At 46.7% G+C, this 11,937-nt stretch overlaps 2 protein-coding genes across 2 annotated transcripts in view; both read right to left on the reverse strand.

Moving 5' to 3' along the window:
• Nucleotides 1–7,506, reverse strand: polh (polymerase (DNA directed), eta). The gene is made up of 11 exons (XM_064316673.1): nucleotides 7,352–7,506; nucleotides 6,173–6,321; nucleotides 5,698–5,832; nucleotides 4,905–5,137; nucleotides 3,987–4,150; nucleotides 3,574–3,677; nucleotides 3,053–3,172; nucleotides 2,502–2,625; nucleotides 1,845–1,910; nucleotides 1,510–1,676; nucleotides 1–1,198 (listed from the first exon to the last, which is right to left on the reverse strand). The coding sequence occupies exons 2-11, from the start codon at nucleotides 6,307–6,309 to the stop codon at nucleotides 271–273; spliced, it is 2,178 nt and encodes a 725-aa protein (XP_064172743.1). The 5' UTR covers nucleotides 6,310–6,321; nucleotides 7,352–7,506; the 3' UTR covers nucleotides 1–270.
• A 1,087-nt stretch (nucleotides 7,507–8,593) lies between these two features.
• Nucleotides 8,594–11,937, reverse strand: part of LOC135244419 (apoptosis-stimulating of p53 protein 2-like) — a 36,544-nt gene continuing 33,200 nt past the window's right edge. Inside the window, exons 15-19 of the mRNA XM_064316671.1 lie at nucleotides 11,781–11,918; nucleotides 11,490–11,623; nucleotides 11,056–11,222; nucleotides 10,505–10,704; nucleotides 8,594–10,219 (exon numbers count right to left, since the gene is read on the reverse strand). Coding sequence (XP_064172741.1) covers nucleotides 10,178–10,219; nucleotides 10,505–10,704; nucleotides 11,056–11,222; nucleotides 11,490–11,623; nucleotides 11,781–11,918 — 681 coding nt within the window. The 3' untranslated portion in view covers nucleotides 8,594–10,177. The remainder of the gene's footprint in view (nucleotides 10,220–10,504; nucleotides 10,705–11,055; nucleotides 11,223–11,489; nucleotides 11,624–11,780; nucleotides 11,919–11,937) is intronic.

Below are 11,937 nucleotides of genomic sequence, written 5' to 3' on the forward strand. Positions count from 1 at the left end.
TTAAAAACAAGATTATTATTAAACACTTTAATGAATACATGATTGCAGAAATATTTCCAACTCCTTCCTGAGAAAACCCCATTTCTTATGGGACTTACGTGCCAGCGTGATTAAAATGACCAATTTGTCAATAAACATGCAGAAATTAGTGAAATGTTGAACACCTACATATTGGTTTTCCTCTTATGTAAAAAAAAGCAGGAGATCAGCGGGAGAACATGCAGCGCCCCCAGGGGGGAGTTTCTGGGACAGCCTGCTGTAGTGTCCCGTCTAATTCCTCTTAAAGAAGGAGTCCAGGGTAGAGGTGGCGCCCTGTGATTTGGGCCTCTTGGGTTGGGGTCCCGACTGCCGTTTGGGCTTTGTCTTACCACGGGACGACTGGAGAGTCCCGGCACTCAGCGGGGGGCGAGGAGCAGGTCCTGAATTTGGGCCTGAGGAGGTGGAGGACGAGGAAGAGAAGGATTTCTGCAGATCCTGGGCGAAGTGGTAGTCGGTGTGTTCGGGCATGTCCCAGGCTGACACCTGCTGGCCACAGCGTTCACAGCGCAGCGTGTCCTCTTCCCGGCTACGTTCAGGAGGGAGATGGGGCCATAGTTCTGAAGTGCAGGGCTCTTCCTCTCCCGCCCTGGCACCGGCCTCCTCACACGGGGCCTCAATCTCAGCCGCCCCGATGCAACTTCCTGCCTCTTCGGTGGACAAAGGCCGAGCTCCTTCTTTTCCTTTTTCTCCTACACTCCCAGAAGTCTCCTCTTCTTTGCCCGACAGGTCTCTGTTCTCCAGCTGCTTCCTCTGGAAGAAGGAGGAGATGCCCGCTCTGGGGGTCCCTGCTGTATGAGTCCTGGCTTTGGGGGTCCCTGCTGTGGGGGTCTTGGCTCCGGGGGAGGTGGAGGCCTTCGCGGGAGAGGCTGAAGTGCCAGATTCCGATGGACCCTCGTCTGCTGGGGGGTGGGGCGCGGCATCAGAGGACAACGGCGGCTCTTTCCCACCACCCCTCTTCTCGGCAGCTTTCTGGAAGAGGGACTGGATGGCGCCCGGCCTCTTGGGATTTGGAGGCGGGGTTCTGCTGGAGGCGGAGGAGGCCTGGCTCTGCGTGGCGCCGATGTCGCTGGTTAAGAAGCCGGCTATCCCCCCGGCCGAGGTGGCGGGAGCGTCGCTGAACTTACTGGCCGACAGGTGGAGCAGGGTGAGCGCCGGAGACCTGGGTATGTACAGCGCAGGTTACCGCCAGACGTAGCGCACTGCCAATTATGATTACACTTTAATTCATAATCATAAACAACCCTGGGTACACTCCCATAGCATACATTTTACAGGCCTATATGCCACACACATATCTCAAATAAGTGTCTGAAATACTTCAACTCTTTAAACTCCAGTAAAATAATTAGCTGGGTTCACGTGAGCAGCATTTCTGGAGCTAACAGAACAGCTGAAGTGTTTGAGATTTGCACGTGCTGCCGGACTGAGGCATGTCCGGCGCAGTGGAAGGAGAGAGGTGGGGTCACTCACCATGCGGCCTGGTGGTTGCCAGCGGTGTTGAGGCTCTTGATGATGGCGAAGCTGTCGCTGGAGAGTCTGTCGGCCTCGTAGCGGGACAGAGCGCAGCAGCGGGAGAAACTGCTGCCGCCCCCAATCTGCTGAACCCCCACCGTCAGCTGCCTGGCAACTCTGCCATTCTGCAGACACACACACACACACACACACACACACGAGTACACATGCACGCACGCACACACACACACACAGTACTGAGTTGCAAATGACAATAAGTATAAGAGTGATACAGTGGTTACTGCTGCTCAGGGCCGCTGCTCATGGCTGCTGCTCACGGCTCATCTGCTCACCATCTCCCTGTCCTTGGTCAGTCTCTCTTCCAGCTCCAGAGCCAGCTGCTGCAGCCAGTGCTGCACCTGTAGAGACAGGAACACACATCACCAGCACTTCTATTAAAATGAACAGCTTCTCTACACAAATGTCACTTTGCATAGACTGGATTCAAAATACCCACACAAAAAAATAAGAGTTGTAGTTTTTATTGTACTGTGTTGTATTTTATTTTATGCTGTGTGCTGTAACCCTTTGGGGCATTTAATGGGAGAGTAAATAAAGGACAAATAAAAAATAAGAATACAAAATATTCAAACAATATAATATATAAAAACACAACATAACATAGGAACAACCACAAAATGTACAGAAGCTTAAATAAATTTAAAAAAACAGTTTTTAAAAGGCTGTTCAAAGGTAGACAGTACGTGAGCAGCTATGTTAAACCAAAAAAAAAAAAACTCACCACAGAATATTGCTATAAGAGTACCTGTTGCATGTTGTATGCCCATATCTTTGAAAATGGCTTACGTGTTTTAAAGGTATTGTTTTAAAAATTTGCATCAACGTATTTGCATCCCAGGATGCATTGCCCCACCGTATTTTTGCAAACAAATGGTGAACACCCCTGAGGTTCCGGTTCCCAGCCGCTCAGCTGAGAGAGGGATCTGTACCTGGTCCCTCGTGCACAGGGCCGTCTTCCCGGCGAAGTTCTTGCTGCAGCCGATGGATTTGGGCAGCTGCCTGGGCTTGACCGGCTCAAACTCGATGCCCCGACACAGGCCAAACAGCCACTGCCTGGAGAGCGCAACGGAGGACAGCGCACGCTCATACGCACAATCAAAACAGTGATAAACAACCTAGGGGTGTGCCAGAACAGAGGCTGCACATGCAAATATAATGCCTCATAAATGTGTCAATCCATAATGCACTGTTCCACAGGGTGAAACAGCCATCAGAGCCCAGCATTTAAAGGCCTATTCCCCCTCCATGTTCCAAAACTTTCAAAAGGTGCAAAGGGTTTTGGGACACCAATTTAAATTTGAAAGAGCATATGTTAACTAGAGAAAGGTAAAAAAAAATGGTTTGTTAGCATGTGTGGTCTCCTGTTTTTGAAGTCCTGTACCACCCCATTAAGCACCTAGCCACTGTTTTACCCTTAGTTAAATGCATTAAGACACTTGCCCTCCTTGCACAAAGAGGGCGCTAGAGGGTGTTACTGTACCCAGTCTTCTCTCCAAAGTGCTGGCTCAACTGGCCCTGGGTGAACCGTGTGAGGTCACCGATGTTCTCCACCCCCAGGGTCTCTGCGATCGAGGTTCCCAGCTTCCCACCCAGGCTCCGGCTACGGACCAATCAAAAGTCTCCGTCAAAGGGGGCAGTCCTTCACCAGTCAACAATGAAAGAGAATTTTACCCATGTTCATTTTTAAATGTGTTCTTCGTCCTGATTGTAGTACAAAAGCTATGGTTTAAATATATATTTTAGTGAATATAAGAATTATTCCAAGGCAAAAACAAATGAAAAAAAAAAAAAATATATATATATATATATTTTACGACTTCGACTCAGTTACGAGACTACAATCTCCAGCAATGCATTTATCCCTCTCTTGCCCACAGCAATGTAAAATCCATGCACAGCCTTCTGGGAAAATGAGGCAGCAGGGAAGTCACCGAGGGCCACCCACAGCTCTGTTCATGATCTTTATATGGGCCCCCTGGCGCTGCGGGCACTGGCACTCACATTTTCCCGATGGGCAGAGAGCTGAAGAGCTCGGGCACGGACCCAAGGGGCAGAATGGTCTGCCGGTTCGGCTTGTTAAGTCCACAGGCCAACTTGGCCAGTACCTGAGAAGACAGGGTAAGTGCAGAACAGAAATCTTCATCACCCTTTAAAATTAATTTGTCCAATACATAAGGACTCATGACTATATTAAATACATGTACAGCATGACGGTGCCAACAGTAAAACACACATAACAGGGGAGAGGGAGAGGAGGGGAGAGAGGAAGAGGAGAGAGGGAGGGAGGAGGGGAAGAGGAGAGAAGGATAGGAAGGATAGGAAGGGGAGAGAGGGAGGGGGAGGAGGAGGGCAGTGAGGGAAGGGAGAGGGGAAGAGGAGAGGAGGGGAGCGAGGGAGGGAGGAGGCAGGCTCACCTTGTTGTGTGCGATCCCTGCGGAGCAGCTGAAGCCGGTGTGCTCCTCCACGGCGGCCCTCATCTCCTCCACGATCAGGGCCCCCACGGCCAGCTGCAGCTCCGCTCGGGCCCCGCAGGACAGCGCGGCCAGCCAGTCCCGCAGGCCCCGGGCCCTCAGCTCCTCTGCACAGAGACGCACACTTCAGTTTTAGGGCCCCCTCTCATCCTGCGTGCAGAGCCGTTATACTGGGCTAACACCGCGGATTCCCAAATCTGGCCCTCGAATCCAAATACGGCCCTAATTTTTAAAAAATCAACCAGCTGTTTAACTTAACAATTAGTGCTACTATTGGGCCAGACTGTCTTCACACCTGACTGCCAGGTAAAGGGAGGGTGGAAAACGGCACTTGAGGACCGTGATTTGAGTAACAGGGCCGTGGGGTCTATGTGTGCAGAAAAGCAAAGTACACCAGCTAAGCACAAGGGGGCGGTATAACTGAGCAGCAGTTCACTGCTAAAGCTGCTTGGTATATGATCGGTGATGTATTGTCCAAGAACGTGGTGTGAGGTGTGTGGAAGCTTTTACGTTTGAAATATAGATTAGCCCTACAGCAACACCAAAGTAAGGTCAGGCATATGAAGGGGGTACTCACACTAATGAGTACTGAATGCTCTCCCATTAAATGGTAAATGGTAAATGGTAAATGGACTGCATTTATATAGCGCTTTTATCCAAAGCGCTTTACAATTGATGCCTCTCATTCGCCAGAGCTGTTAGGGGTTAGGTGTCTTGCTCAAGGACACTTTGACATGCCCAGGGCGGGGTTTGAACCGGCAACCCTCCGACTGCCAGACAATCGGTCTTACCTCCTGAGCTATGTCGCCCCATTAAAGCATGCAGCAAGTGCCCTCAGTGTTTCTGAATTTTTACGCAGACCTTTATCTGGTGCCGTCTCCTCTGTCGCCCCCTGCTGGTCCACATCGGCCAGCGGGAAACCCTGGACGTGGGTGGTCTTCAGCAGCTCTGGCTCCACCGGCCTGCCCTCCATGTCCTTCAGCCTCTGCTGCACATTGGCGGTCAGGTCCATGTAGGCCTCGTCGATGCTGGCCCTCTCAATCACGGCAAACCGCGACATGATCTCGATCACCTCAACGCTGGCCTCCCGGTAACTGAACAAAGTTCAGAGGTCAAAGTTCACGCCCACCTCAAGTGATCGCTTGCGTCGCATTCAGCCATTTAACAGATGCTCTTACAACAACAGACGGGTGACAATTTAAAAAAAATAAACTCCAAATATTGATACAGATATTTACTAAAGAAATTTGAGTCAAGCACTTTACGCAAGGGTACAACTGTAGTGCCTGAGAACTGAACCTACAATTGCTTTGTTCCCAGTTCCCTAACCATTACACAATTCTTCCAACCCAGTTCCTGCATGGCTACAGCTGGTATAGCACTGGCTAACCAGAACCAGCTCTAACACACCTCAGGCCTGGCTGAAGATATCAGGGCCTAGGCTTCAAATTCACATTATAAAGCATATCATAAACATTTATGCAGTGGCCCATGGATGTTGGCTGACTGTATCATGCAGAGCCTCCACTGTGTCTTATTCGTATCTTTGAATATATTCAGCATCACTATGTAAAGCCTCTTAATATTATTATTATTATTATTATTATTATTATTATTATTATATACTAGTGTGATGCCAAGCTGAGCTACTCACTTTGTGAGGTCTGCTTTTCCGTGGGATTCTCTGACTCGTGCCACTAGCAGGTCAGGGCACAGCTTCTTGGCATCGTTTGCCCACATGTTCCTGGTCACCCCGTGGGCCCTGGCCTCGTAACTCACGGCGATTATGCTGGGGAGGAGACGGAGGAAGAGGAGAACAACCGGGTTAATTTCTCTTGCGGCTTCGCTGGGTATAGGAAAACATTATTCTTCATGGCATGCATGATGCTATTTTTCATTTAATGTGTACATTTAATAGACATTAAAAGTTCCTCTCTAATTAAGAACCATCAATGCTGACTTAGAACCATTCAGAGCTATAAGGCTGCATCACAGACCAGCATACACAGTGGGTCCTCCAGGGCTGAGTTAGAGAACCCCTGGCTAAAGGGGTGGCACTCTTCAGCCAGTTGGTATACAGCTGGCACAAGCTCAGTCGCCCTCCAGCGGCAACCACACAAAAAACTTACCCCCCTCCCTTCCAGGTCTTGTACTGCGCCACCACGCAGGGCTTGCCTCTCAGTTCCGGATTCATCCGCTGCTCCACCTGGACGTAAAAGCAGTCCATGTCCACGAGCGCCACCACCCTCTCCTTTCCATACTCCATCACAGGGGCACTCTGATGGGGAAAAAAGAAAAAAACACACAAATTTCTTCAAAGAAACTCACTTTAACTGTTTTAAGATTTTGATCATGCTCCACCCATGATGACCAGGCAGCAGAAGAAAACATTTTTTCTGAATAACTGATTTGGGCACTAGTTATTCATACAACCTTTGCTCATGCATTAAGCTGACTGGCAGCTGTATATACACTATATGACCAAAGGTATCTGGACACCCCATTGGGGGTGTTCCAGTGATGGCAAATCTTAATGCTACAGCATACAATCACATTTGAAACGATTCTGTGCTTCCCCAACAGTTTTGGCAAGGCCCTTTCAGCATGACAATGCCCCCAGGCACTAACAATATTGATGGAATGTTCGGTCCGTGCAGCACACTTGCAGCTGACGTCACAATCACAGACACAGCTTCTAACGGACATGATCTTTGGCAAGGTGAGTAACGTAAATGTGAGAAACAGTAATTAATAACGCCAAATTAGTTTTCTGTTAGTTATAATTCTTGCGAGCTAACGTGCGTAACGTCGGTTCATATTAGCTAATTATGGCTAACAGAGCTAGCTAGTTGTATTTCTTAAGTAGCTTAGTTTAACTAGCCAACATGAGTCTTTTTACTCTAATTATGCTACCATGCTTGGCTATTTGCAAGCCAACATAAAGTTGATCCTTAAACTTTCCTTTCTAGTTCCGACGGGATTTTGATGTTAATGGTAAATGACAACAATCTAACGCAGTATAAGTTTACTTCAACACACTTGCAAGAATATGAAAAATTTGGCTGACCTTAATATCAACCGTGCACGCGCTCATAGCTAGCTTGCTAGTTATTACATTACATTACATTACAGGCATTTAGCAGACTTACATTTATCATTTACTTACATTTAGACTTACAATCATTTATCCAGAGCGACTTGCACAACTTTTTACATAGCATTATTAGCACGAGGCTATTAACGCGGACGCTAAAATGAAAATAATACTGGACAGCAACACGAAAAACAGTTACAGAACATTAATTTACCTGGTTTCTGTTTCACTCGAGATTACAAAAGTCCAACCATCGATCTATTTTGGATTTCGCGGAAGGAAGAAGCTGTAAATGTCATCAACAACGGACGCACGACAGACCAAGCGAGGCGCCATATTCGTAAGGTAAGTTGGCACAGGGCAGGGAGATATGGGAAAAAATGTCATATTGATTTTTGTTTTCGTGGACAGTGAAGATAGAGGAACATTTTGAGAAATCAAAATTCCTTCCCAGAGATGTCTGACAGTTCCATTTAAGATTTATCTGATTTCATATTATTTTGAAAACAAATAGCCCTGCTGGATGTACCATATAGGCTAGGCTTAACAGTAATACCAGTAAAGAGACATGTTTGGGGAGAGTTGCAAGACTATCCGATATTGAAATGTCATAATAGTAATTATAACCATCACCAGAACAGTGCTGTCAGGATTTTTGTTTGGATAAAAAAAAAAAAGTTTTAAGCCATAGTTCATTGCTATATTAATGTAGCAACCTGAATTTAGAACAGCACCGTGTAATGTCATTCCGTGTATAAAATGCAGATGACTATACTACTCACAAGGATCAGAACACTGAAAACGTATGGTGGTGCCAGTTCATGTGAGAAAGCCGTTAATCAGCAGTCCTCTGCTAAAGTTTCATGGAGGTGCATTATATTATTGGTGATATATTATTTTTCAGTACAATGTGAAGTCTGACATTTATTACACCTTAAGTTCGGGCATGTATAAATCTGGAAATTATGTTTGGACATATACATCCCGTTTGGATTTTGTTTGCATTTGGGTTGAAAATAATTACATTTTTTGGTGTCCTTTGACTGATTGGAGCTCAAATAGACAGCACGGCAAGTCTGAAAAGACCGTCTAAGATGGTACTTAAAGATGATACAGAATTCTTTATGTGTGTGGCTGTACCAGTAGGCACATCCAATCAAAAAAGCAGTGGAACTTCACCAAAAAATGCTAGGGCCATAAAAGTGAATTTTGAAATGCTATTTTTGGTGTACGTTGAGAACTGTACAATTTATTGTGCATGACAAATTGATTTGCTGAGTTTAGAACACATTCCTATGACTGCTAAAACATGCCCAACTACAAGAAATTTCCAAGCAAGACCCATAGGATTCTGATGTTGGATCTATTCCATATCTGCTTACATTTCATGTGGATGTTTTACACATTTGCAGTCTCTTTCCATGACAAAGTGGGCATTCATGACACTTCCATTAAGTATGGTTTGTATTCAAAGTACTTTATTGTAAATTAATCAAACAAAACGTGATGTTACAAGTTTTGACAATTACAACAAAACAAACAAAAATAAATATACTCGTAGATATGACAGTTGTGCATGTGCTATAGGTTTTTGTTCTCATTACCACATCATGTGTGTTAGCCAGCCTGCAAGGCAAAGTTCTCATCTGCGACAATGAATTGACTGATTACCACTGTAGCGGAGGCTCCAGAGGTCATGTGATCTCTGGTCGACGAATAGAAAAAGGTTTCAGTTATGACTGCCGCTGCTTTCAGTGAGACTAACTGTAAAATGACATGTCTACGACATTACCTGCAGGCTGAGGGAGGTGGGGTAGCGAGTGTTTTTTGTTGCAGGAACTGAAACAATGCAGTTTTTTCCATTTGCAGTCCCTCTGGTGGCCCCATTGGAGGTCCCATTGGAGACCCCCCAACACAGCAGGCTCGCTGTTCACACATGACCCATAGCAGACAACAGCAGTGGCATTTCTGAAGTGGACAGATTCTCACATTGACAGTTCATACACAACATAATAAAAAAATATCATTTCACAGTTCTGTACCGAACATGACTGGCCATGAATTAGTTAGTGGCTATATGCATATAAAAAAATAATAATGAAAAAAAGTAATGTGTGCTTTTAGCCAGCTTTGGTGACAAGCAGTATCTGACAGAATTCATTTTAAGTGAACACCGGTAACATTCTGTTGAGATGTTAACATCCTGCAGGGTGCGCCACTGAAAATAGCTTATGTTAGTGCATTAATATACAATTGATGGACAAAAACGGCACACCGTAGCCTGTCCATCATTTGATATGGGTGAAGCAGGAGGCTAAGCTGACAAGCACACGTGCGTACATTACATGAGTCCTACACCATGGAAAATGGCTGTGAAACAGTATATGAAAAAATCCAAAAGAATACTTTGATCGAATACATAGAAACCGTAACAGAAACACAGACACACCACGGTGTCCCCAGGAGATTGTCCAAACGAAAGGGACTGGGAACCGAGACAACTTCCGCTTTAGTGAAATTCTCACAACAACGTAGCATCCGTTCATCCATTATCATCATCTCATGCATACTTCTGTCATGTATTAAAAAGGCCTGGCTCCTTTAAAAGTACAAACCCTTCCCCCAAGTAATAATCCGAAAGATAAGATTGTGCTTGTAAAGAAATCTAAGAAAATTCACCCTCTGCTTAAAAATACTGTTTGTTCAGAGCTTTCCCCCTATAAAAGAGTCGTATACAGCAGTTAGAAACAACAGATGCTTCTTTCCTGTACAGAAGTATTCTCCAGAAAGGCGCTCGTATAAGCTGTCCGTCTTTCCGTCTAAAAACAGTAGTCATTCTTTCGACCGGCACGAGTCAGCGGTCCAGGAGCGGTGCGTAAAGGAACGTCCAATGTTTGAGTCCAAGATCCTTCATCTGTTTAGTTTTTTCTTCACCCCGTCGTCAGCCTCCTAAAAAGGTCAAAGTGCTTCTGTCCATCAGTGGTGCAGTGTGCGCATGGAACTGGACTTGAGGATCCATGAGAACCCACACCATTTAGGCCTAGGCCAGACTTCTCTGCCGTGGCTTGATTCTTGGATACAGCTGTCAACAAAAAAAAAAAAAGGAATTTAAAAATGGGCATATAGGTTTTCTTTTTATCACAGGACACTGGGTTATAATATGGAAAGTCTGATTCTGCAAACATTTTGTGATAAACAGTACTATGTTTCGAGTGCGTTCACTGAAATTTTCAAATTCAAAAGGGATCGAGTACAAAAACAAAACTTTTGATGCTTAAAAGAGGAAAGGATAATTACTTTGGCCCAGCTCTTTTGGAACACTTATTTTGAGATTCCGGTCTTTCGTAACCCTGGCCTCTGCACTCACCCCCAGCAGGTTTCGGGGGATGTACCCCTCGGTGTCACCCATGCGCGCCCACCACCACTCGCTCTCGTCCTCGTCCTCGCGCCGCAGGATGGTCATGCAGTCACCCTCCCCAAACTGAAGCTCGTCCTCGTTCTCCCCTGCATAGTCCCACAGGCCGTAGACCATGCTCCTGTTCATAATGCCCATCTTCTCCTGGACCCCTGGAGGACAGACACTGTAATTACAACATGCACATGCCCACAAGTGCACACACCACAGCTCCCACTCAAAGCAGATAAAAAGATTTTTCATTGTTTCAATAATGGTTAAAGGAAAATGTAGGATTTTTTTAATTTTGATGCAACTGTCAGGGCTACCATAAACTCTAGAATTACTTTTGCCAGGTAGGTAGATATTTTGTATGGAGCACACCTAGACACCCTAGGTGAAAAAAAATATTTAAATGCAGTAATCTGTGCTCTCGGTACTTGCATTGATACTTGCACAGTTGGTCCCTGGTGAGGTGGAGGGTAGAGGAGATTTTGGGGGGGGGGGGGGGGGGAGGCACACACCGTACAGGAACTGGGAGCACTGGGTGTAGCCCTCCTCCATCTCCTCACACTTGTCTGCGGCAGTCTGCATGTCGCTGTGGGTCATGGCGAACACCGCTGCTCCCGACTCCACCAGGAACTTACACACCTGCACATTATTGCAGGAGGCTGCACAGTGCAAGGGGGTCCTGTGTGGGGGGGGTGTAATTCAGAGGTTAGTGCTTTCAATAGTGTCTTATCTCTCTCAACATCTCGCTATACTATGAGCCTCACCAGGCTGCTCGTAACCTTACGATACCATCAGCCAGACCAGGCTGCTCATAATCTTACGGTACTACGAGCCCAGCGAAGGTTGGCATTATGATTTGGGGTAAGTCCACCCAACCTCCAGGGATGCGTTTTGCCGAATAAACCAAAGTTCTGTATGCCTTATGTCACTTATGCGAGGAGCTCACCAGCCGTCGCTGTCGGCAGCGTTGACGTTGACGCCGTACTGCACCAGGAACTTGACTATCTCGGTGTGCCCGGCGCAGACGGCGTTGTGCAGGGCGGTGATGCCCTCATCGTTGGGCAGGCTGGGATCCTCCACCTGGAAGGGACAACACAACGCACACACTTCCAGAAAAGCTTTTCTATCCCAGAATAACGGCAGTATAAGAGTTCACCTCCAGAGTGATCACCTCCACCTCGTGCGCTCACAGACAGGAAACACCTGGTCTGGAGGGGGGGCGACGGCGGCCGCTCACCTCGTAGATGATCCTCTGGACCAGGTCGAACTCGCCCTCCAGAGACGAGTCCAGCAGCAGGGACAGTGGGTTGAACCGGACCCGCATGTCGTGGTCAATGCGCTCCGACCCCACTTTGCGTAGGTTGGTTCTCTTGCCCTGAGGTATCAAGGTGGGG

The sequence above is a fragment of the Anguilla rostrata genome, chromosome 18 (assembly GCF_018555375.3).
Source record: "Anguilla rostrata isolate EN2019 chromosome 18, ASM1855537v3, whole genome shotgun sequence".
Lineage (NCBI taxonomy): Eukaryota > Metazoa > Chordata > Actinopteri > Anguilliformes > Anguillidae > Anguilla > Anguilla rostrata.

What these genes read in the sequence shown, in the direction of transcription:
- polh (XM_064316673.1), bottom strand. Translation starts at nt 6,309, where the DNA reads ATGGAGTATGGAAAGGAGAGGGTGGTGGCGCTCGTGGACATGGACTGC. An exon ending in AAGACCTGGAAGGGAGGGGG is followed by an intron (nt 5,833 to 6,172) that starts GTAAGTTTTTTG and finishes TCTCCTCCCCAG; the next exon opens with CATAATCGCCGTGAGTTACG. An exon ending in TCTCTGCCCATCGGGAAAAT is followed by an intron (nt 3,173 to 3,573) that starts GTGAGTGCCAGT and finishes ATTGGTCCGTAG; the next exon opens with CCGGAGCCTGGGTGGGAAGC.